The sequence below is a fragment of the Bacillus rossius genome (assembly GCF_032445375.1).
Source record: "Bacillus rossius redtenbacheri isolate Brsri chromosome 9 unlocalized genomic scaffold, Brsri_v3 Brsri_v3_scf9_1, whole genome shotgun sequence".
NCBI lineage: Eukaryota > Metazoa > Arthropoda > Insecta > Phasmatodea > Bacillidae > Bacillus > Bacillus rossius.
Window position 1 is genome coordinate 21,515,116 of NW_026962012.1, and position 26,880 is coordinate 21,541,995.

General features: G+C 36.9%; 1 protein-coding gene across 1 annotated transcript in view; it reads left to right on the forward strand.

Moving 5' to 3' along the window:
- The window catches only part of LOC134542677 (O-acyltransferase like protein-like), a 101,747-nt gene that overhangs the window by 55,308 nt on the left and 19,559 nt on the right, over positions 1-26,880 (forward strand). Inside the window, exons 7-9 of the mRNA XM_063387119.1 lie at positions 5,960-6,053; positions 7,730-7,852; positions 11,930-12,095. Coding sequence (XP_063243189.1) covers positions 5,960-6,053; positions 7,730-7,852; positions 11,930-12,095 — 383 coding nt within the window. The remainder of the gene's footprint in view (positions 1-5,959; positions 6,054-7,729; positions 7,853-11,929; positions 12,096-26,880) is intronic.

A 26,880-nucleotide genomic window follows, 5' to 3' on the forward strand; every position in this document is an offset into this window, starting at 1 on the left:
AACAGTTTCCATAACCTTAAATCAAAGCCAGGTCCCTGAAGATACACCTAAACATGTACAAATTACAGGAAACAAGGTTACAGAACAGCCTTGAAACAGTGGTCTGTGTTCTAAAACCTAGTAGCAAGCAGGAGACAGGCTGTTAGGGAACAAGCAAATCAGATCTCGGAGAGTAAAACCTCGTGCTATAAAATAATTGGTACCACCACTTGAGCAGTTCACCACTATCCCGCTTTTGGAATTCTCGCCGGCCATATAGCGAGCAATTTTCCCTTTCATAGTCTAGCGAACCTGTTGATTTATGCACCATAAGCAGATACTACATCACTAGCCCAGTGATCCCTACATCCACCATATGACGAGCATATTTTCATACAGTTCCCTCTCCTTCTGACCCATCTCCTTAATTAGTTACGTCCCCTGATGCTGCAGTAAGTTCTTCTCTCACTTGCCAAGGTGACCTACTCCCCAACTGCACTAAGATCAGTTCCTAAATATTCTTGCCTAGAAATAAACTCCTTTGCAATGTCACGAGCTGTCCCTCCCTAATCTTACCAAGAAACCACCTGCGCTACAGTACCGCGACCTGTCCATCCCTCTCGATTCACAATGACCAACTCTGCTGCGTTGGCAAGAGTTTCTATTCCATATTCTATGTCCTTGCCCAGACATTACATAGGCTGCACTGCCATGAGCTATCTCTCCCTCACCCTGCTCAGTGTGTTACAGTGGCCTCCTGTGTTCCTTAGAGCAGCGGTTCCCTAAAGGTTTTCCGCAAAACCGCGGGGTTCCGTGATAGGGTCACAAGGGTTCTGTGGTCAGGACAAATGTCATGTAAAACAGGCACAATTATTGTTATATAACTTTATTTAAAGGAGTTGGGGTTCCGCCAAAAGCAAAGTCCATCATTGGGTTCCCGGGTCGAAAACAAATTGGTAACTGCTGCCTTAAAAACTTGCTGGTAAAGACTGAGTTAAAGGCAATAGACCAAAGAAGGAACACAGTGTGAGAACATACAAATTTGGATTTTATACCCACAACACAATAGTGTAAATGATGGATCGTAAGGGGGAAACTTCAAATGAAAAAAACACAACCTAGTTTCTGGTTACTATTAAAATTTTTTGTGTAGAGATATTTTTTTTGTTTTATGTCGCCAGATTTATTACAGTTAAAGACATTCCTTTGATTAGCATAACTTGGTGATTTCTGAGAGAAACTTATATGACTGATTTTATATACTTTTAGAATAAGTCATCAAAATATAAATACAATAATAAACAATAACAATAGGTCGCAAGGTGTCCATTGTTATTTAAAGTTTTATTAATGACCATGCTATTAGGTTATCTTAACACTAACATTTGTATGGCTGATGAGATTACATAATATTAAAATTAAAAAATATTATAATTCTTTTTAACTGTCCCATAATACGAAGCAGGATTAATGTCTTCTGGAGTCGGCAGTATTCAGATCATCGTTTGGACCCACTGTGAAACATATAGTTCACACAGTCTTAAGTAAATATATAGGCATAGGTACCTACAGGAATGACCAGTAAAACACGGCACTTCAGAAACAGCACCACAAGGGAAAAGTCGGAAGTATTACTCATCAGAGAGTGGTGCATCCGGAGGTGAAGTTAAACCATCATGAGAACCACACGCAGATACGGAGACGAAAAGATTAGTAACCAGTACTAGCTCACTATAACTATAACTTTAAATCGAATAAAGGGAAAAAACGCTTTCCATAGTGACTACATACTTCACTGTAGTCAAACTCTCTGCTCGCAAGTTACGCGAAAGCTCATACAAAAAAAAAACAATCGGCGATTACACGCGTGACCACGAAGAAGGATTTACGGTAATCCCCACGGAGACAGGAGGTTGACTATGTTAAAAGACCAATAGGTCCTCAAAAGAGGTTGGGTTGAGGATATAAAAATTGGTGTGGCTAGTATAAATAAGGGAGGAGAGATTCTGTCCTCATTGGCCAGGTGCCCGAGTGGTGTAGGGGCATCGAAATCACCCAGGATAAATGTTGACCACGCCGAACTATAGTTCGCACAACTGCCGCTAGATCGCACGCCGCAAGACGTCCTTATCCTGCCAGGTCTATGGAGCTTGGGAAGTGTTGCTCCCTGGCAGGACAAATAGGAGTTAATAAGAGTTTAGTTCCAAAGGCATCCGACAGATAGGGCCCGAGGTGCGTGGGTGCTAGTGTGGGCGTGGCCTGTTTCTTAAGGGGAGGGGTTTAAGAAGGGGGCTGCCTATTGCCTGGGTGCTGGTTCTGAAAAAACCTGCAAAAAACATAGATGGTGTGGGGAGAGGAAGACCAAGCTTTCATTGTGCGAACAGTGCAGGACCCAATACTGCTTCTATGCTCTGGAGCACTATAACAGGATCACTGCACATGACCAAAGCTCGTGACCAATGCAAGGTGCTCTGAGATGGGACGGAAGCTGCAATCATGGAGGGTGTTAGAAATAACATGCAGGGTTATGCAGGGAGATGGGCCATGGGAATCGTACTGCCAACGCTGCATGGGAGCCTTGGCGCATCCGGCCTGAGGCACTGCGACAAGGAGGGAACTTACAGGGTTAAGTTTAAATCAGAATAGACCCAGAAAGTACAGTGTGATCAATTTTTTTAATATGTGTATATAACATTGAGTCAAAAATGTAAACCAAAGAATAAATAAAAGTAACAGTATATCGAGGAGACACAGTGCAACAGCACATACTCCCCGGCTTAAAGGCGGAGCCAAGGGTAAGTAGCATAATGATTGTCAATCAGTTAGGCTGATTGCATAACTACCCTGGCTTTGATAAGTTAATAATTTTACATAATATTTGGTGTAAACTTTACATGAACCAATTTATCTACTAAGGAATTAATGTATCATCAAATGTAGCGACACTTAAAAAACTAACTTTTTATCTAATAATATTATACTTAGTACTATAGTTTTGTCTGGACTTAAAGCTGTACCTAGCAATTTTGGTTAGGTAAACATCTTCATGATATTTAGGCATACCAAAGCTTAGAAAGACTAAAATTCGAGGTATCCAATAAAAGCACACTTACTTTATATAAGGATGAATTTTCTTTAAGTGAGGGATGTCAGTCTTGTCACATACTCACCAGAACTTTGGTCTGCTAAAGCCACTGTAACTGGTGCCAAAAAAAGCTGGATATGTAAGGGACCAATCCAGCGATACATGAGCTCGACTGACCTCTTGCCTATTGCCTTGCTCTGAGGATGTTGTCTGCGCATCACATAGTCACCTACCCTGGAAGGATTAGGAGAGCGTTCCTTATTATACTTATGTCTATTAGCTTCATGAGATAGAATAAGATTTTCATAATATATATATACATATGCCTTTCAGATCATCGGGAAAAGGGTCTTGTAGAGACACAGATTGGAGAAAGGGGTATTTGGCCGACAACACTATGCGACATTTAAAATTTTTTGGGCCAATGTATTGAGACTGTAGGAACATTTTGGAATATTTTTTATGCTGATGTCAAATATGATTTTCCTTTCCGAGTTTCATTTAAGGTTTTCACATATTTTACTTTTGAGTATTTTTTAAGGTGCTGTAAGACACCCCTGACCTGAACAAGCATTTTCGGATGCTAAATTGCGCATAACTTCTTTAATACTTTGTTTTTAATGACGATTGTGGTACTTATTTAAATAATAATGTAGATTAAATTAGTAATACTAAAACCATAAAAAATGTTACATTCCAAGAGAAAATATTGCTGAAAACTTAATATTAAGTTGGTTTTTACCAATATTCTGTCTTGTAACGTAATATATTTAAATGATTTCACTTTTAATAATTAATTTACATTATTATCTCAATTATTTTAAACAATCTTAAATTTAACCAAAACTTAAAGAAGTTATGCGCTATTTAGCATCACAAAATGCTTGATCAGACCAGGGGTAAATAAAACCTCCTAAGTAAATTAATTTTTTTTTACATTAAGCACTTTATATGAGTTTAATTTAAAATTCGTGAATTTTATAACTCAGTATGAAATCACAATTCACTTGCATTACAGTGGACAATAGTATAATATTCTATATACTCACTTTAAAATTCTATGACTGTTACGAAAACACAATGGTATTTGACAATTTAATCGATCGTCTTCGCTGATTACACTTTAAGATCTGTCTGAGTGGGTTGAAAACTCTCTTCCACAATTGTCTTCCTTTAGCAGTACCATCGCTTTTAAGCATGAAGCAGTAGTCCGCCATCATCTTTACATCCCACCTTCCCTGGTATCTCTTTTCCATGTGCTTTATGTCCTGGTGAAAACGTTCTCCTTGTTCTTCACTGACATCGCCGAGATTTGAAGGGAAAAAATCAATATGTGCTTGTAAGAAGTAAAATTTTACGCTCGTGTTAAATCCTAATTTCATTAATTCCTCCAGCATTTCTTTAACCATTCTTTTGTACTCAGTTTTTTTGTTACCTAAAATGTTGGCCACAACTTATTTAGAAGAAACCCAGGCCTTTTTTCCTATAGGATTCATTGTATTTTCGAACATACTGTCTTTCATTAATTGCGTGGTCTGCGGTCCCACAAATAACCCTTATTTCAGTTTCACAATATATATTTTCGGAAATTTTGTTACCAAATACTGGAAGTGCTTCAGTGAACTGCTTCATTAATTCGAGTTTAATGTGAAGAGGATGTAATAGTACCTTGCTTTGTTGAACAAGTGGTACATTTATTATGTTATGTGAACCGGGTAGTAGGGTTACTTTTGGAGCCAGTCTGTCTGTTTCTAGTGTTTGTCTTTGGCTCTGCTGTCCCATTCCCAAATAATACACAGCATTTTTGTGTAGTCAGATTGTAGACCAAGTAGCACAAAAACCACTTTTATAACACCAACAATTGTCAAACATTGTTTTTCATAGTTTCATTTTAAAATAACTTTGAGATTTACATAAGTTTCCTTGAGATGCACTGAATGCACAATGGTTAACGAACCAAAGAAATTTCCATCATGTACAATTACACCTTTGAGATTACTTTTGGACGAGTCTAAAAAAAACCTCTACTAACTTGGATTGTAAATGACAATAAAGAAATTCAATAAACCTTCAATATAAAAACAATAAACCAGAAAAGTCTTCTTCTTTAAAAAAAAATATTATTCCTTCTCTCGATTCCTATACCAAGAGAACGAAACTCCAGGTAGTAGGGGATATTGTGCTGTTAATCTTGATCCAAGCAATTGGGCAGAATTCTTTGTTAGATTTAAGTCACGAGATAAATAGTTAAGTCCATTTTGAGTGAATAATTTTGGCGCAGAATTTTCTTCGGCCTTGTAATCATCAGCATTATCACATTCATTTTCTGAACTGCTCTACTGTAGCACATTTTCTAGAATAGGACGTAGAACTGGGATAGTAAGAGATTCACAATGTGTAACTGGTCGTATGGCTGGTGGAAGGTTCGGATATTGTATGTATTTCTTGGTTTTTCGTTCCATTCAGCTTATCAAAATATAAACATATCACAAAAATTACTTTTAGCATGTGTAATGAATATATCATGATACCGAAAATATAAACGGTACCTACTTAAAAACACGTAAAAATTACACTGTTTCAAAGAAAGCCAATACATGAATGTATTTTTAATGAATTTAAAATGAAAATCGGTTAATAATCATTAATTTAAAAACATTATACTTATATAAACATTTTTATCTAAAAAAAATTTTCACATGTAAAAAATACTGATTTTAATAGATGTCTTGTTGCTCTGTATCTTACAAATTATTGATGTTTCTAATACACATATTAAAGGTCCTGATGGTTTTCAACCAATAACAGGTTAATAACACTTACGTATGCATCAGGAGAGCCCAATTGAGAACACGTGTCTGCCACGCACCACTCGGCGCTGTGTTTGCTGTGCAGACAACAAGGACTTCCGGCGGATGGTGGAGCGAGACTTCCTGTTCCAGTCCATCAGCAGCGGAGCCTTCTCAGTGGACACCTTCTTCTTCATCAGGTGAGGTCGCGTCCGCTCCACTCCCTAGCTTGTGTGATTGATTAGGCTCAAACTTAACATCATATTATTTATTTACAAACACATTGTGTATTCAATGACAAGAGATGTAATATTGTAGGCAATTTTTAATGAATTGCATTTGTTAATATAAATTCCACTGAGAAATTGCTCAATGAATGTTATAATTTTTAACAGTAGTTAAGAAATGTTTATCCGGGGCCAGACCTAGCCAGGAGGAACCGAGAGGAGCCGACCACCATCTTGGATTGTAACGCCACGGCGGCCATCTTGCACTACCTTGAGCTTGACCTTTCACTCTGACCTTAACCACTACGGTGATAATGAATTTGGCCATCTTGGATGACATCTAACTTGTCATTTACCTTAACCCCTGCGGCCATTATGGATCCAACATCTTGAATTCCACCATTTTTAGCTGTAGAAATTTACGCCATTTTGTAATCGAATACTCCACTTTCTAACGTAGTCTTTTTTTCTGCATGCCATTTTGAAAATTATGACATAACTGTTGCAATTTTCGTTACGGCCACCATATCGAAAAACCATAATTATTTTCCAATTTTAATAGGGAAAAATTTGAAATTACTAATAAATTTTACTTATAAGATCAATAAGAATCTTGTACCATTTAGAAAATGGTCTGAAATATTGAAAATCCATATTTTTATTTTTTAAGCTTGATGTTTGGAAACAATTTTTTAATTTGTTGAAACAATTACTTAATTAAACTTTTATAAAAAAAATTATGCCACAGAGTCCTTGGTTCGAACTCTGAGAGGGCAAAAAAATAATGGCAACAGATCCTTCTTCTTCTGAAGCCACCGGCAGTCTGATCTCCCACCACTAATGCCAAGTAACAGATTATATCGGCCAGTATGGTGTCATGGCATCCATCATCTTATCGGCCATCTTAGCCACCATATAAAAATTCTATAAGAATTAAGTTAGAAATTCGGGAAAAATTCCAAAATCATCAAATAAATGAATTGTTAAAATAATGATTGATTCAATCCATTCCCGTACTTGGTTCGATTCTTGATCAATACAAGTAATATAATATAATTAAAAACGAACGAAACGAACGTAACGAAAATGGAAACGTTTCTAGGATTGAAGATGGCGCGGGTGACGTAAATTATTATTATGTTTTATTAAGATATTTTTAGTTGTTTGTTAATAATTTATATGTTTACTCACGCCGGTAAACGAACCGAGGACCGAAATTGATTAAGTAACTAAACATTTGAAGTAAGCAATTTTTTATTTTAATTTTTCTGGAATTGTTTTTGGAATATTTTTGTGAAACATTAAAGAAATTAATTGAATTATATGGTCAAGCTTAAGGTCAAGGTCCTAACTTTGGTGGCTTAGGGGTGGTTTGCTTTAGGAGTCTCAAGTCGTTTGGTGGAATTTGGGTTCTTTCTAAAGCAAAGTGTTTTAAGGTTTTTTAAATTCCGAATTTTTTTTTAATTTTTTAGGAATAAAACGTGAAATTTTCCCTCAAAACTGGAATTTTTCCCTCGAAATAGGGAAATTTCTCGGAATATTGAGGAATTTTGTGTCCAATAAGGCCGCCGTGACCCCACAATCCAAGATGTATCCCAGCCTTGAAGCCTGGTGCAGGAAGTGAGTGGTGTGAGTGGTGGTGTGTGCAGTGGCATCTTGGTGGCCTACGTGTTCCGCAAGGCTGCAGTGCTCCCTGCTGCGAGCTGCTTCTGGGGCGGGGTGCGGCGCCAGGCAGTGCACTTTGCAGGGGTCTTCAGCTACAGGTACTGCAGGTGAGACCCTTATTTGACTATTGCGTAAGTAACTAAACACTTATATGTACAGAGGTTATTCTCAGTTGAAGAACCCGTGTTAAAATTAATCCAAGCTTGCGGGTTTTCATTTTAATTTTATTTTTATACACTTGGTCATTTATAATTTTTTATTGTGAAATTTCAGAAAATTATATCCTTAAATCATACATTTTTTCTTGCTTACTGCTAATTGAGATTAACATTTATTTATAAATGTTTAAAAACTTTATAAATTACGATTATAATTCAAATTAACTTATTAATTTACATTTTTTATTACTTTTTAAATAATTCATTATGTTTTTGATACAAATTAACATACTAAAATCTTATATTATTCCTTTATCAAAGTTGTGTTTAGTTTCAAGAAACTAAAAATTAATATGTTTGTTTTATATTATTTTTCTCTCGAATTATGCTATAATGAAAAGCACCATTTTTATTTTAAGTTAAATTATTTTAACAGATATAACAGGTTTTTGTACCAGATAAAATATTGATTTTCGTATTTTTAAATATATTGTAGATATTTATAGTTTTTCAGTCTGTCATGGGCTGGTTTGTATTTGCAATGTATTTGATTAGAAACTTCATCAAATATACACATTGCCGAAGTTATAATCACTTTGCTTTTTAAAAAATTTGCCATACACTGCAATAAGAGATTTAAATAACGATTTTTCTAAGATCTTCGTCTACATATGCCACTATCACAATCATTATTATTGCAATGTGAATTAGTAAGTTGTATCTTTTAGAATAGCCTTTAGGTACCCTGCGACACATCACCCACGTATTAAGTGATCTGTACAACATTATAGGGCCTTTATTATTCCAATCTGTGAAGGAGCTCATATGTGACCGAACCATTGCATTAACATGGTTTATATATTCCCGTAATTGTATCTTGTGCATTAACTCGTTACTTGTAAATTCCTATTCCCATATTCCATATCGCCTTTTCTTTCCAGTAAGTACCTCATAATCAACTTCCAACTACACGATCATGGGATATTCCACTTTATTTTAAGTTGTTCAAGATTACTCGTGATTGATTTAAATATCCCTTCATTATAAATATAAAGTGACAGTATGGCTCTACTAGCAAGTAAATATTTTTCATGAACAGACTGTATAATGTATGAGGGTTACTGTACTGGTTTAAAGTAGGCTGCCTGACCTACATTTTACTTTCTTTCATCTGCAGTAACTGAATCAATTGTTACATAAATGTATCAACAATATTCTTGCATTTTTTTTATCAAGATCTGTGTTAATTGCCAAGCATTCAAGTTAGCTCCACAGGCTCCCAAAACAATATGACTTTGTGCATTAGATACTTTAAACATGTCACGAATTAAAGAATGGAAGGCCTCCGTGCGGTTATCGATGGATACCACGTAATCTAGTTTGTTTTCCAAACTTTTTACTTTTTGAACAAGTGGCAAAATAAATATGCGTATTTCAGTCTTAGTAGCCTTGAAAAAGTTATGGATATAATTTTTAGTACTATAAATACGACTATTACTACTACCCAGTTTCGAAATTTCATAACTAATGTTTAGCGACAATCTGATCGAAACCTTATCGGTACCTGTACCTATATAAACGAAAATCCTATACAATCACTATACATTATGTAGATTGAATTTATCCTACACGGCATATTCAGAACATAAATTTACCTATTCCTCTATTTCATGAATAATTTGACAGATATCTTTAGAATTTTTGCTTAAAAAAATTCAATTATTCTTCCTAAAAAATTAAACGCAAAATATTATTTTCAAATAAAAATACATATAAATCTTTGGCTAAAAAAATGCAACTGATGAAGAGATTTCTGTGATAGGTATTAAAGGTTTTATATACTGTAGTGATTAATGTTTTTTATAAATATTATTTTTGTATTTTTATAAACAGATAATTTTTTTGCAACAATGTTACAATTTATCTTTTATTTAAGGGCTCTTTTTAGCTTTTAACTTGATAAAACGTATTAAATGTTTTCTCATGTTATTTTTGTTTATTTATTGGTCAATTGCTATAATATTAAAATGTTTACATTAGTTAAATATCGCAAGTAGATTAAAGCGACTAGATGCACTCACACACAAACATTCTTTTGTGTGCTAAATTTCCTGCTTAATTGAGTGAATTGTAATCCAAGTGTAAAAAAATTGAGGATTAAAATGTGCACAGGTGTTGTAGCCCGTTCAAACACCATGGGAACTTACAAAGACATGGTAGGTTTTGCAATGATCTGACTGACTTTTATGAGGATGTATATGTGAAAAGAAATTTTCACACATTAACAAAAAAATGGCATTATGAAATAAAACTTTCTCTGCCCTTTTAACGAGAAGAGAACATTCAAGTGTGTGACATGTATGGCAATGAACTGCTGTGCCGTTCCACTTCGTAACGTTGCATATACTCAACCTGTTTTCATGGGTTTTTCTTTTATTATTATTATTTTTTTGCATACTGGACATCATGCAGGCTCAATTTTGTGAAAATTGAAAATAATTTCTTTGCTAAGTAATATATATATATTTTATTCATATCCTACTGTAAATTGTGATAAATGTGAAGTTTATTTCTAATCTAAAGTGAAGTGTTTCAATATATATATATATATGAAAAAATAAAAACATTCATTTTAAATACTTAATGAACGATAAACATTTTTAAAACTAATATTTAACTACCTTAAACGTTTTAATTTACTTTAGCTGAGAGATATTATTAATCATTTTGGAACTAAACCTGTATTGTTTAATTTTGATTCACCAAGTTTGACATCTTGTGTCACTATCTATGGTGTAGCTTCTTAAAGAGATGACTTACTTTGCCCTTTCTTCTTCCTTGTCGGTCAGCCATTATGTGAACATCGCACTACTCGTAACTGTTTAAATCCGCTGGATTATGCGGTGATTTGATTACCGCTTACCGTCTTTTGGGTGAGTTTTCTATCTTGATTCTCCCGGAATCATCTTATGTATTTATTGTTGGCTGTTGTCTTAATATTTGTTATTTTTAAAATTTTTTTTAGCGGTCCTTGAATGGCGTGAGACATCCGGGCCATGCTTGATGTAATCCAATAAGTACGGGACCGGAGTGAGCCTTCTCCTCTTCTATTGGCACCAGGATGCAGCCTTCTAATTAAGGATTTTTTTAATATATTGTGTTATTTCTTCAAAATTTTGGGTGATGACGCAGGATTTTTATGACGGCGGCCGAGACGAACGACCAGATAGTAGGTGTTATTATATCAGACAATCTACTGAGTTGACCCTACTGCACTTTATCGGCTAAATAAAAATAAATATGGCCCCAGTGCACCCTCTCAGACAATATAATACCACAAGGCAATATCCAATTCGTCTGCCATGATGTCGTTATGGGAGGAATAATCCTTGCCTTGGTATAGTGGAGTTCAATCTGCTCGGAACACCATGGAGGGATGATTTTTATCGATTTCATCGGAATATAATTGGTGACCCTGAACATGAAAGTGAAAGTGATTTGAAAAAAAATTTCAAATCTTTCAGAATTTATTTTTTATTTATTTTATTAGTTTTTTTTTTTAAAATTGAAGAATAAAAGTTTTTCCGAGTGTCAAACTACACTCGAGGTTTCGTATTTCAGTAAAGGTGATTGATTTGAAGGTCAAGATGAAGGCCATCCTAGAAAGCAATCGTAAAGTCATAATGCAAGCTAGCGGCCGGCACCTCAGCAGCTGACTGGCTGCTGAACTACTTGTTCGTATTCCCGAGTGCAGATATCCCCATCACTGTGTGGATGGTCGCATGGCGTGGCCAGACAAGTGTCCTTGCTGCAGGAGACAAGATGCTGATTGGCACCGCATGAGACAGGTATTTGGCACGGCAACTGGCCTGTAGCAGCCAAGATGAACCCTCTAGGCCACAACAAGGACTGTAGCATAATTAAAAAATATGAGTTCCTACTTAAACTTACAAAAAAACTGCAATGAAAATAAAACTGAGGCAAAGGGTGGCGTGGTTAAGGTTGTATGTATGCTGTATGTTGCAGGCTGATATTGCCCTACGTGTTCGTCCTGGTGGTGAACCAGGTGTCCGCGCTGTGGTTGCGACACAACTCCGTGTTCGACTCGCCCACACTGGACTACTACAACTGCCAGCACTACTGGTGGAGGAACCTGCTGTTCATCAACACGCTCTTCCCGGTCAAAGACATGGTGAGCCGCGTCATCAAGTGGACCTTTTAAGTAGCTTTCCTTTCGTAACTTAGCATTCATTGCTTGTTACACTGTGCATCACAAGAATCCTCAATAATGGACCAAAAATGAACGTGAAAACACACAGAAACCAAGCAAACTAAGCCGATATCGAAAAATCAAAAACACAGACAGCTAATGAAATTCAGTGGAACGGATCAGACAAAAAACTGAAAACACAGGCAGCTAATGAAATTCGGTGGAAGGGATCAGACAAAAAATTACAGTACAAACATACACAACGGGCTAACAATGGCGAGACAGTTGCGACAATAACAGTAAATACAAACCAACAACTTTTGACAATGATCATTTGAAACAGATAATATGGAAATGTTAACGACAATACAGCGACGAACATGCAACATAGCGAGGAATGTAAAAAATATTCTGAGAATACAAAAAAAAAAAAAAACACAACAAAGATGAACAAGTAGGATTATTGAGACAAACCAGCAGCTGCGATCTCCTCCCGTCCTCAGGCACAAACAGGCTGGCAGAGGACTTTGGAAAACAGGTGGTGTACATACCTTCAAACCCCTCTCATGGCACAGCCAAGGACGGACGAGCTGTTCTCTAATTGGCTGCGTGGTGTCTTGTTTGCTTTGGTGATTTATCGGTAGTAACTTACTGTCAGTTCAAATTAAAGATATCCATATCTCTAAAAATCTATAATTTGTTGTTTAGAACATTGTTTTTGCTAACAATAAATGCTGATTCTTTTATTTACCTTGAATTTAAGTGGAGTATCATTGCTAAACATTATTTTATCAATATTGTCCTGGCAAGTTTCGATTTTTGAGTATCATTCTTATTTATATATTTCTTGTTTTGTTTCTTAAAGCGTGTTGAAAGGGCTTGACCAGTTTATTCAAACTATTTGCATTCACATTCACAGGAGATCTAATAGTTCTGACATTAAACATTATTGTGTTTACATTTACTCTGATAACCATGTTTTTATTTGTTTAATTGGTCTTGAAAACAGTTCTTAGCACTTGCTTGCTTCCTAATCGTGACATCTACAAGTCCCCCATTATTTAAAAAATTCAACCGCAAAACCGATTGGTATAAAAGTTCCACGATCTTTCAGAAAAGATAAGACGATTAGGTTACAAAGATGGGCTAAGAACAGTTTGCAAGTCAAATCCAATAATTAAAACCATAATCACTGGAGTAAATAAATATAGACAAGTTACAAGAACTGTTATTATCAGATCCCCTGTTAATGTGGATGCTCATACATTCGAGAAACTAGCCGAGCCCTTTAAAAACTCATTAAAGAACACAAAAACAAAACAAAGAAGGGCGAAACACAAACATCTAAACTTGCCAACCATGCCTTGGCAACAGTCATTAAATACTCTGGTGCGGTGTGTTGCCTCTTTCCACAGGCAGCACGCACACCAGACACTAGCCCCCGCACTAAATTATATTGAAATAATAATCGACCTGATTAAACCTGTGAAAACCATACACGCGCAGATTATCCCTAAACTTAATTCGAGAATTGAGTCGTAAAACAGTTCAAAAACAAAGAAAACATTTATTAGAATACATGCAAAACAATTCAAGTCACCAATTCATTCTCTTGATCACAAAACCATTTTAAAGCTACTGCCAAATACACCAACTAACACGGCCACATTTGACTCAGCATTAGAATTATTCTTAAATATTAAGGACTATTAACTCTATACTATAAAGTAATAACATAACCAGTGTATAATGTTAGCATTACAAACGTTAGGTGAATGCATGGTTCCCTAGCCTGACCAATCACACTTAATAATTTGCACGCGCAAATACAATACAAACAAAATTATTTAGTTTGCAAAATCCACTCGATTCTTATTATAAATACTCACTGTGGTAGCCCCATAAAATTCAAAAGTAAAGAATTCGAATTAAATAATTAGTTATTTATACCATTCCTCTAAAATAATTGTTGGATGTAGGAGTCGTGAAAAGGCGGCGCCATTAATTTTCCCGTATAATGGGAACAGTGTAGTAGAAGCCTAAACATAGACTTAGCTTAAAAAAAGTTAATTTACAAAAATATTTCTAAGTTCGTTTCTAAATAATAAGAAACATCCTAACCGCGCAGATCGTAAAAGTAATGTCTCGGGACAGCTGTACAATCCACTCTATCTTAACTGCAGCAACCATCCTTTATATTGAAAATAAGCTAAATTTACCACGTTTTCCTAAGACAACGAAAACATAATATATCGCTCATAAATGGCGTCCTCCCTTTTACCTCAGTGATCACAGTTCAATGCAGACTAACTTATAGCGGGCGAAAAACTATGAGGAAATTCTAGCGCCTCACTTCATGCTGCAGTAATTAATACTCCAGCGGCTGACCAGCCTAACTCACACAAAATATTTTCCACAGTAAACTAGATTTATTTAAGTGTTTTGTTCTTACCAAGACAGGCAGCAGAAAAGTAACCTAAGCGACAAGAGGCTGGTGTAACCTAGCCCTCTTGCATTAGTCAAAGCGGCCGACAAAAACTGTGTTGTGTAGTTACTGCAAAATCATGGCCCACGGTCTATCGGGTCACGCCTGTTCACCAAGACCGCTTGAAACCCGTCAAACCTGGCGAAATAGATTCATTTGCACTGCTACCGAAAAAATATTCTAAGAAGTGAAAGCCAGGTATTTTTCATCACCAATAGTGACTTGCTCGTGGCTGCGGCGCCAAAGAAACACTTTATAAGTAACTCAGTATCATATTTTTCACAGACATCCACACATGAACTCTATGTCACAACAACAGGTTGTGAGCAGCACTGAGGGCCTACAACTCCTCACGTGTCCTTGGTGCGCGATTGGTTCTGACATACGGATGAGGCCCGGAATATCTATGATCACAACACAGATTGCAGTACACTGTGTCGCAGCAATGTCTCACTAAGCAAACAGTCTAAGCACAAGGTATATTACATAACCTTTTACCATTTTTCCTATGTTTCCTTTATTCTCCCCTTGCATCCTGTATGCCAGTGCTCATGGTTTTCCCTGTGTCTATAAAAGTTTTACCCAGGGATAATTATCACACTTTTAATCTTATTTAAGATAGACGAGTTAGTCATGGCTTCAATGCTGGTATGGCTGGCCAATCCCTGAACAAAGCACACGGTGCCTGTGACCCTCTCCAGCATGACTAGGCATATACACTTCTGCCTGAGACGCACCAAGGTCCTTCCCTATCCCAGATTCTCCAACAAGATACACTTAAATTTGTTTAGGTTAGGTAAGAAAATAATCATGTCCTCTATTAGACTGTTTGTGCCTAAGGTAACGATCAAATCAGTACCCGAAACATCGCAACCGCTGTGGCTTAAGAAGCCTACTTTTTTCGTCTGTGTCCTCTTCATTGTGTTCTCAGAATACTTGTTCAATTTATTATTGGTTCCTATGCGCGTCGTGGTATTGTCATTTTGCTGATTATATTATTTGTAAATATCATCGTTGGGTTCCTCTGTTTGTCGATGTATTGTTCCAAGTTTTTGTCTCGTTGTATTCACTATTTTTGTCGCAATTGTCTTGTCATTGCCAATCCACTATTATCTTCTTTGCTGTAATATTTTTTGATTTATTCTTTCCACTGCCTTTCCTGTTATTTAATTTTTTAAATCGACTGATTTTGGATTACGTTTTGTGTTTGTATATTAAATTTTGGTTTGTTTTTGTAGTTTCTTATGACGTACAGAGTAAACAACAATGGTAAATATAAAAAAAAATTAAATCAATATTTTCCATTACAAGAAACTGTTACTGCCCTTGTGTAGTTAGAGAGAGTTTTATTATTTGGTTGTAAAAGCTCTTGAAGCTGCTTTGAGTGGGCCAATGACACTACAGTATACTCAGAGGTACATAAGGGAGAAACATTAAGAAAGGAAACTTACTTCTCAGAAGAGAAAGAAGAAAAAAATTATAGCATATTTGAAGAAATAAAGAAGAAGAAGTTTGATGAAATCTTACTCTTTTTATTTTTTTTATTATGGTTGTCATTTTCTTTTGATAGTTTCAAGAATTACAAAAACACACACAGCAAAGTTACTGGGGTTACCGGGATTATTAATTGTACCTGAGATTAAATTTAACATTTCCCTTTGACCAACTACAGCATGTCATAATCAAACTTTCACAAAAAAACTAACATTAATAATTTAATTAGGATAGTTTATGTATAAATTCGTACCTTAAAATATTTTTAGCCCAACCAGTGTGGGACTATTTATAATTTATGTACTAATTCTGATTTAACGATAGCTGATATCTTTGACTGTTCATTGGCAGTGACTAGAAGCGAGATGAAGAGGAGTCGGCTCAAAAGTTATCCGGCCGGAGAGATGTGTGGAATTCATGTCCATTCAAGAATGAAACATGTAAATCTATCTGAATTTGGCGATGAACTTGAGCCGGAGAAAAACCCAAACACTTGGACCATCTCTTGGACCTCACTGGAACCAAAACATAAAGGAGGCGTAGTGGTCAAGAATAGAAATAAAGGTGACAAGAAACAGAAATCGTAAAATCAGAGCAAAAGTTAAGTAGAAAGTAACTGTAGGCGAAAAGGCATATAATTTCCCACATACCATTCTGGGGGTGGAATGATGGAGATGCACTAGCGCTCGCGGGAGCCTAGCGCGAGTCATGCCACAAGATTACCTAGTGATCAGAACTAATGTGAATATCAATCAAAAATACTTAAGCTAGGAGCCCGGAGGCCAAGGAAGTGGGGGTTTGGCTTCTGATTGGCTGGAGGTTGTGGTCGATAGATCGCTCCGGCAACCAAAACAAAAAAATAATAGAGGTGTCTGGTAGCCTAACTTAAGGGGCATCGGAGGTAACTTGAAAGCAGCATGCTCTGTCGAGGCACAGGCGAAACAGACTCAGGGTTAGTTCACAAAAGTCCAGCAAGAGGGACTATCGTAAGCCTCGCCCTAATGGGCCCAACTGGTTAGTGTTTTGTCAGACTAAAAAGAAAATAGAGAGAGGTGTGGTGGCGGCTGCTAGAGGCCTCGCTACTCGTCGAAATAAAGTATAGTAGTTGACATATTTGCCACGAGATGGTGAAGGCAGACCTTTCGCTGACGAGCGAGATGTCCTTGATTTCGGCTCGCCAGGGGCGGAGGTTAATTGCCGGTCAGTGCTCTGACTGGGGTTCGTGAAAAATGTGGAGGGGGGAATCCGCTGGCTCGTGAGAAATATCCTAGGCCGGGCGCCGATACTTGCCCGCCAGCCCTGGAACATTGGAATGGGGCATGACTGGAGCTGCTAACCTAAGCTGAGCTCTGGGAAGAGAGCTGCCCTGGGTGAATCCTGAGGAAAGCACTCTCAGTCACGAAGCCGAACACTTATCACGTTCGTGGCCTGAGGCAGAAAGAAAGATGCACTATACTTGGCTGGCAAAATCACACCATGCTCTCGGTTGCGGCGCTGGCAAAACGTAGCGGGAGTCTAGTGGGAAATATTTAAACAGGATGAACAATAGGCTTTCAAAGTTTTTATTAGGAGTATTTTGTGAAAAAATAAATTTGTGCCTTTTATTTCAAATTTGCGGTACAAACCATTCAAAAATTCTTCCTTTTTATGCTAGATAAGTGATTTTCATATCTGATTGTACTCTTTTATGTGGGCGTTTACAATGGCCCCACTAATTTTTAAAGTTTAAGTCACTCATATTTGAGACAGTCGTTTAAAGATTAAGGGTTAGCTATGTATTTGCGAACTCAGTGTGTGCTCGGAATAACCTCATTGTATCGACCTGCATAATATATATAATTTCTTCTTCAGTCTGGTGGCAAAATGTATTCATTTCACATTGTTTATTAGCTGTGCTTACAAAACAAAAAAATTGTTACACGAGTTTATTCTTATTTATTGATTAAAATAGAATAGCCTTTATGATGTTTTCATAATACTGATAGGTATTATTTGGTGTTCTATAGTTAACATCACTGAGTAGAATAAAAAGTGCTACCGATTCTCACTTAAATCAGTTAAAAGTATCGGAATTTTAAAATGTGTATTTGAATAACAATTTACTAGCTTTCAAAGCATCATCGATATTACAGATGGCGGTAGGATAATCTTAAGTTGTTTAGGGTAAGTGAAAAATTCTAGAAATATCAAGTATAACAGAAAAATAACAGTGGTGAACAGCTGAGAACTATGGCATGATGAATGTAAAATTTAAATATATAAATGTGTAATCAACATAAATGGAATATTTATATTTGTTAAAACTAATGGGAAAAAATGCTAATTTTGTCTAGGGCCTACATTATTTTTGAAACACTGTTCTTTCAATTGAGTATTACATTTAAATAACCCTGAAATATTTTCTAACATTTGTAAAATTATCTGTAAAATTGCAACGAAACATATATTGCGATGACCCCCTCCTTTTCAAAACTTTGGGAAAATAGGATTGTCAATGGATGGCGGTGGTATGACCGGATTGTGGGGAGGGGATCTTTGGTACTCTTGACTGAGAGATCTATGATTTTCCAAATACCAAAAATTACTTCATTAAAAGATACAAATTAAAACTTGAACTCCCGTCTGGAGCTGTTGCGGTTCCACAAACCTAATTACTGATTACCGTAAACAAATGAGTAACATACCCGGAGGAGATTGTATAAATGCGCATACGGGGCAATGTTATTCCCATGGGACTATGGTTTGGAGGCTTACTCCGTTGTGGCTTGCTAATCGTGAATATTCGGCTATGTTCATTGCCTATGATCTGGAGGTCGACGGCCATTTTAGATGATGCCACATCCACCATCTTAAAATTTCCTCTTTAGAAAATCCGGAATTATTTAGTTAGAAAATGGGAAAAATTCAAACATTCATAAAAAAAAATTCTTTGAATTTACTAATTGATTAAATTTATTTCCGTTCTTTGGTCGATAATTGCTCAATGCAAAAATTAATATTTCAGACAAAAATACTTATTTAATAAAATACTGTGAAAAATTCTAAAACAGACGTTAATTCCTCATCTACCATCCTCCAATTGATTCGATCGATTACGGTCATTGGTTCGATCCATTGTAAATGCAAAAATGGTTTATTTTTAGAAATAAAAACACTTTTTTAATAAAACATGGTAAAAATCCTAAAATCTTCTTAAATTTATCATACACAAGCCACCAGTAAGCTGCCAATGCCATCTTGGAAATTCTATTTATTAACCTAGAAATTCGGAAAAAAATTAAAAAACCCTCAAAAATCAACCAGTAATTTACTGATTTATTAGATTGATTCCTGTTCTTGGTTCCATCATGGTAGATGCAAAAATTATAATTTCAGGTCAAAATTATTTATTTTGATTTAACATTGAAATGACAGGTACAAGGACAAGTAAAAAAACAAATCACAAATAAAATTTCTTACATAAATTCTACAAGTATAAACAAGGACAATAGTAGCATTTCACGAATAATAAAGTCTTCCTAGAAGGCGAAGCGAGTACTTTGCATGCCTTGACATGTGTTTTCAGGGCAGTGTTACACGACAGTCGATTAGCCAGGCACATCCAGTTTGTGTCCATACATGTTCCGTTAGTGGCTAGGCATGTGCAGTCAGCGACCAGGCACGACCAGTGGTTGACTAGACACGTCCAGTTTGTGACCAGGTACATCCAGTTGGTGGCCAGGCAACATAAAGTTGTTGACTAGACACCTTCAGTCAGTGGCCAGACACGTCTTGATTCAAGCCATTGGTGTCAAGTTGGTGGTCAGGCACATACAGTCAGTATCCAAGCGGCCTTCTTAGTCTATACTAGAAGGACATTTTAAAAAGGTATTGGTACAATGTCAGAAGTGTGAGGTTAGCGTCTCCAAACAAAGAGGTATAATTTTTCGGTACTTGGAATAGCTTTCAAACAGGCCATGCACAGTGACAGGCGTGTAGGTCAAACATCTCCAAACCACATGGAATTTTTTAATGATACCTGTTATTGCTTTAAACAATTATGTCATATTTCAAGCATACAAGCGAAGGAGCTCTGAACTGTCAGAACTACGGTATGGATATAAACTATTTAAGTAAAATAGGCCAAATAGATAAGCTAGTTTTAAGCTTACTATAGTTCCAAGAATCCATGTAAAATGCTCTACCCTTACAACAGGACAAAGAGTTTTTGGTCCAATAAGTATTCAGACTCTCTGGAGAACATTAAAAAAAGAAAGCACATATTAAAGTACATATATAAATGGAAGCACAACTAGAAACACATTTACAAAATGGAAGCACATTCATCAAAATTGGAAGAACATTTAGTAGTGCATTTGACGAAAAGGACGCATATTTGGACGAAAGTCAACTTGGTAGGATACGATCTCATCAACAGGGATATAACCTCATCAGAGAAATAAGATCTTGTCAGAGGGATACAATCACGTCGCGTCGGTAGGATACAATACTACAAACTGATTACGCACATTTAAAGATTCAAAACACATTTGGACGAAAATTCTATTCAGTAGGATACTATCTCAGCAGAAGGGTTCGATCTCATCAGAGGGATACGTTCTCAACAGATGGATACGATCTCATTAGAGGGAAACGAATTCATCAGATACAAATTCATACGATACCACTGACTTGACTATTCGCAATTAACCAAAAATATGTACCTTAACACGAACATTAAACTCAGTAGGATACAACTCCATCAATAAGTAGGGTACGATAGATTGCAGAATACATTAGGATATAGCTCCAACTCTATTTGGCTCCAACTACTCCAATCACAATTGTCTACAAGACTACAAGGCTACAACCCTACAAGACTTCGTGGCTACGTGACTACAAGACTACAAGGTTACAAGATTATAGGGCTACGAGGCTACGAAACTACATGGCTCCAAATGGCTACAATAGCTTCATTCAGATTAATTTATCTATTGAGAGTAAAAAAACTTGTGGCAAGTAGTTCCAATTCTTGTCAACAGGTGTCGACCAATGCTATATTGTACAGACTGTCGCAGTTTTGTGTGGAATGCGGGATGCCCTCACGATCACAAGAGAAGTAGAGCTTTGCTAGGCCAAATAAATAAAGGAAATCGTCTTGCATGATAATGTTTATCAGTGATTTTATGGCAAATTAATCGTATAAGTAATAAACGTTTTGTCTAGATTTCGCCCGATAAAAAAATATATAGTAGTAGAATAGAATAGGGGCTCCGGGCACTGGGTCCTGGGTGAGGAGTCAGAGAAGCGACCACCATCTTGGATTGTGACGTCACGGCGGCCATATTGGATGAGTGTGACCTTGACCTCCAAAACTTGTCAAAATTTGCCAAAATTGTCCAAAATTTGCCCAAAAATCCTCATAATTCGCCAAAATTACCACTTTTTTTTGGAAAACATTCCACCAAAAATTCTCAAAAAAATTCCACAATTCAAAAATTAGGATTTAGAAAATCCTCAAAAGTCGTTTAGCCTTAGAAAGAACTCAAAACCCTAAAAACGGCCTAAGCATCCATGTCTACAGCCTCCAATAAGCCATTTTTAGGAATAAGGATAACATGACCGCCATCTTGGATTATGACGTCACCATTGCAATTTCCGTTACGGCCGCCATCTTGAAATCTTTATTAATTATCCGATTTTAATGAATTTTTTTTAAAATTTATAAATAAATTCAATTAATAAAATTTTAATAAAAACTATTTTAAAACATACATTTACGGCGCGGAGCTCGGAGTCCTCGGTTCGAACCCGACGAGGGCAAAAAAAAGTAAATAAAATGGCGACCGATCCTTCCCTCACTGTGGCTGCTGGCAGACTGACCCCCACCACTTGTTTCATAGCATATATATCATCATGTAGTAGGACGTCATGTCCACTATCTGGAAAATCCGTAATTTTTATGTTAGAAAATCGGAAATTATTAAAAATCATTAAAAAAAATTAATCAACCAAATTAAATTATAAAAATAATTAAAAACACCGTTGCACTTTTCGTTACGGCTTTGATAGCTTGTGAACTTCTCATTGTCGTGCAAAGTTAGAGCTCTAGTCCAAGCCAGAATTTGTTTTGTATTTTTTTATTTAATTTTTTCTGTAATTTTATGATATCAAAGAAAACGTGTGGTTTTTTTCTCCGTGTGCTTCCGATTGTACTTGTCAGTATGTGGTGGTTTCCTCCGTGTGCTCCTGATTATTCATGCCAATATTTTTTATGGTTTTCTCTTAGTGCTTCTGATTATTCCTGACTAGACATCTGATGGTTTTCTCAGATTGCTTCTGACTAGACATCTGATGAATTTTTCCGAGTGTTTCTTGTTACAGATGAGAAATTGATCTCTGCATGAAGGATTTTTTTTACTTTATGAGACATGTCATTTTATTAAAGGTTACATTTAATTAGTGAATTTCTGCTACTTAATCAAAACTTGCAATATTTTTATCAGGTGTAAATAACAAAAAATCATTACTCAGTCAAATAATAATAAGCTGTGAGAAATCTGAGAAGCACTAACAGGAAGGACAAACGTATTTCTCCTTGGAGTCTAGCAAAGCCATCCTTCTTTTGCGATAGCTAGTGAGCATCCCGCATAAAATAAATAAATATTATTTGTCTGCAAGCAACACGTGGCGTCATCTGTTGTTGAAAAGCAGAACTACTTGCATCAAGTACCTTTGAATGAGATAAATTAACTCTCGCTAACGAAATAATTAAAAAATTCTATTTAAGTAATGGTTTCAATTTAAAACTCTTAGTTTTGCATCTAACATTAGTCACAGAAGCTACCATGGATCGTGGTTTGTTATCTGCAGCTGAATCGGAAGGCAGCCGCTGTAGATACTGTAGCAATGATTTTGTCATGAGAAGGAATGCTAGACGACATGAGAAGAATGATTGTGTTAAAAACCCACTACGCAAAATGTTAAGCTGTAATCGGTGTAGCAGGTAGTTAACACGAATTGACAGTTTGAAAAGACATGGTAGAAGCCAAGCCTACTTACGATATAGACAACATCGATGGATCTACTAGACTAAAGAAAAGAATGATCTGCATTACGACAATAATTTTCCTTGTCCTGAGCGTGATGGTATTAGCTCACCCGATCGTGACGAAGAACATAAATTGAAGGATGCTGATGGCTTCGGGAAGACTGAAACTAATGGAAGTAACAACACCGTGAAAAGTGAGAATACATGCAAGCCCATATTCAGTAGATCCTCCATACTTTGTAAAACTGATGGACTCCTAAAAAGGAAGCATGAAGACGATGAAGATCTTCGACATCAAGCTTCTCTTCTTCTCGCTATAACTCACCCATATTAATTTAAGACTGTTTGTTCGAAGGATACCGCTGCCCCACCACCTTCCCAGAGTATTGAATATTTTCCTCCACCATCCTCCTCACTATCTCTCGCCAACTCGGCTGTGTATTGATTTATTGTGATTATTGATTGGGGGGTTTCTCGGCAGTGCTGTAAGTGCTGATGACGTCACAGGTAGTTCCAGTAGTTTCTGTTGGAGAGCACCACCGTCACAGCACAAATTTATTTAGGGGAAAGGTGGCTAAGAGGACGCATCGTCTAAGAGTACGCAGTGTCGTTACAGTTAAGTTGGCAACATGTGGCGAAAAACTAGTGTCGGCCAGTCTTTGTGTTCTTAACTGTTGTTACAGTCGTAGTTGGGCGGAAAGTGTAGTGCGTGATTTGTAGAGTGTACAGGTAAGAACATATTTTCTGCTTGTTTACTGTAATATTTATATCTTATAAAATAAGGAATGTAATAATGCTGGTAAGGTGGATGTGCATTGTCAAGTAGTGTAAGAATTGATGAATGTCTTCCTGTAGTAGCCCCCGAGTATGTTTCCCGTAAAGTAGCATCTGATGCCATCTGTCGGATTTTAAAGGAAACAGTACAAAGTCGGGCAAGAGTACTCACGGTGATATCGGCTAAGAGTTTGCGAGTACTCTTGCCCGCACTGTTTGCGTAATCTTACCCGATCCATTATTCCAGCAGTGTTCATCATAGGATATAAATATAAACAGAGGGAAGAGGATTAAATAAATGAATTATCTGTTTATGTTCGTTTTTTATACATGTAAACACTAAAGGTATGTATTTTATGTGTGCATAAATGGGTAGACGGAAAAGAACCACGAACAGAAAGCTCTTCACTGCTGAAGACATGAAGATAGCCCTAAGTCTTAGGGAGGAAGGATTAAGCATACGCCAGATTGGACTTCGATTAGGCAAGAATGAAGCCACTGTGCGAAAGAGGCTGAGATCTGTAAGTATTATTCTATAAAACGTTAAGTTAATATTACACTGCTCTTCTATACATTTGGCTAATAATACCGAATGTTCTTATATTTTTATAGGGGAAAATTCCTACATCCTTGGGGCGTTTCCACAAAGTGTTCACCGATGAACAAGAACAGGAAACTGAAGACCTCATCAAAGACTTCTACTGCAAATTTTACGGTATTACTAGGAAACAATTAATGGTGTTAGTGTATAAGTTTGCTGACGCAAATAACATTGCACATCCATTTAACAAAGATAAGCGAATGGCTGGCAAGGACTGGGTAGTAGACTTTGTTAAAGGGCGTCATATTTCCTTGAGAGCACCTGAGCAGTGTAGTCTTGGTCGAGTAATCGGGTTTAATGAAGTGCAGTGTGGCAGGTTTTTTGAGAACCTAAGGGTATGTTATGAGAACTTCAAATTTCCTCCCCACCGCATAACAAATATGAATGAAACGGGCATTTCTACGGTGCCAAACACCACTCCCAAAGTTTACACAACAACAGGTAAACGGGCTGTATGCAAAGTGTCCTCTGGGGAAAGAGGTGACAATGTTACAGCTGTCTGTTGTGTTAGTGCTACAGGTTTTCCTGTTCCTCCAGCATTAATTTTTCCAAGGAAAAGAATGCACGATGAACTATACAAAGACGCGCCTCAAGGAACCCTTCCTCTAATATCGGATTCTGGATTTATGAACTCAGAACTGTTTGTACAATGGCTAAAGCACTATCAGAAACACATGAAAGCATCAGCTGACGACCCGGCATTGTTGATACTCGACAATCACCGCTCTCACTGTAGCCTGGATGCAATTCTGTTTTGTAGGGAACATAACATTACATTGTTAACTCTTCCTCCTCATTCCAGCCATATGCTTCAGCCATTGTACAAAGTATTCTTCGGGCCATTAAAATGTGCTTATGCTAGAGATGTGGAGGCATGGATGACAACACCAGGGAACCATGCATCTGCTGTTCAGCTTAAACACGTAGCAGGTTTATTTCGAAGTGCTTATGGTAGAACGGCCACTGTAGAAAAAGCAATAAAATCCTTTGAATTTACTGGTATATACCCTTTCAACGCAAATGTATTTTCTGCTGACGATTTCGCACCCTCTCTGGTTACTTTCCGCGAGATACATGACTGTGATATTAGGCCTGATTTTCATGCAGCTAGCTGTGAAGAAGTACCGTAGATGACACTTCTCAGATCCCATTATGACCGCCTTCAGAAGCTAACAAAGAGGCTATGATAAACTTACATGACCAACCAAGTACCTCTACAGGTAATCAATCTCAGCTGTCCCACACACCAATATCCGAGATACAACCGTCTCCAAAGGACAATTCGGCAGGTAAACGAAAAAGACGAGCACAAAAATCAGAAATACTGACGTCAACACCAGTGAAGAATAATATGGAACTGAAAAAGCGAGAGAGTGAAGAAAAGGAAAGAATGAAAAATGCAAGAAAAAGAAAACTGGATAAGAAGAGGAAGGGAATTGTTGTGGCAGCAAAACTAAGATCGGATAATGTGCTAGAAGATAATCAAGGGGGGAAATATGAATGCCCAGGCTGTGGATGTGATTTTGATGACGACTGGGTACAGTGTAATAGCTGTAGTGCATGGTGGCATGAGGCATGTTCCGACTATGAAGGCAGTGGACCATATGTATGCGATCATTGTTGATGATGAGTTTCGGGAACTCTTGCCCGACACAGTTCGTACTCTTGCCCTCCATGTCGTCCAAGAGTACGCAGAGTGCACTTTTACACTGAACAACTTGTACTGTCTTTGTAAACAATTATGAAACATATTTGTACATATTTTTGTGAAACTGAGCCATTATAGTAACTGTATGCTTATTATGTTTACTGTTTTGAATTAAACATGTCAAGATATTTTCGTGTTTCCTTAAAGTGCGTACTCTTAGCCACCTTTCCCTTACTCATTTGTTTACAGCGAGTGGGATTCTAAGCACGAGAGCATGAATGATCTCTTGGCCAGGAGGCATGCACTTTGACCACTTAATCACAAGCATAGTTGAGGTTGAGAAGGTTAAATACTCTATACATGATGCGTGTGGGATAAAAATTAAATGGAAATAATCTGGGATTGTATCTTGTCTAAAGCTGAAGACGTGCACGATATGCAATGGCGGCCATATTGACCAATGTCTTGGATTAAGACACACACATCAGTAGTGGGGAGGGATGCTAGCAGCCATCTTTATCGATATAAAATACAACAATGCCTTTTAGAATGAGCTGTGTGAGTCGATGTCTCGTGAGGTGAAATGCAATTCTGGCTATCTTGGGCCAATGGCAATGACATTTTTTGGAAAAGTGTGGGAAAATATTTAGCAGAAAGCTGAAAAAAGAATATGTCGAAGACGAGACTTGTTTATAAAATATGCTAATAGCCATTTTGGCTAATAATGCACGTGCC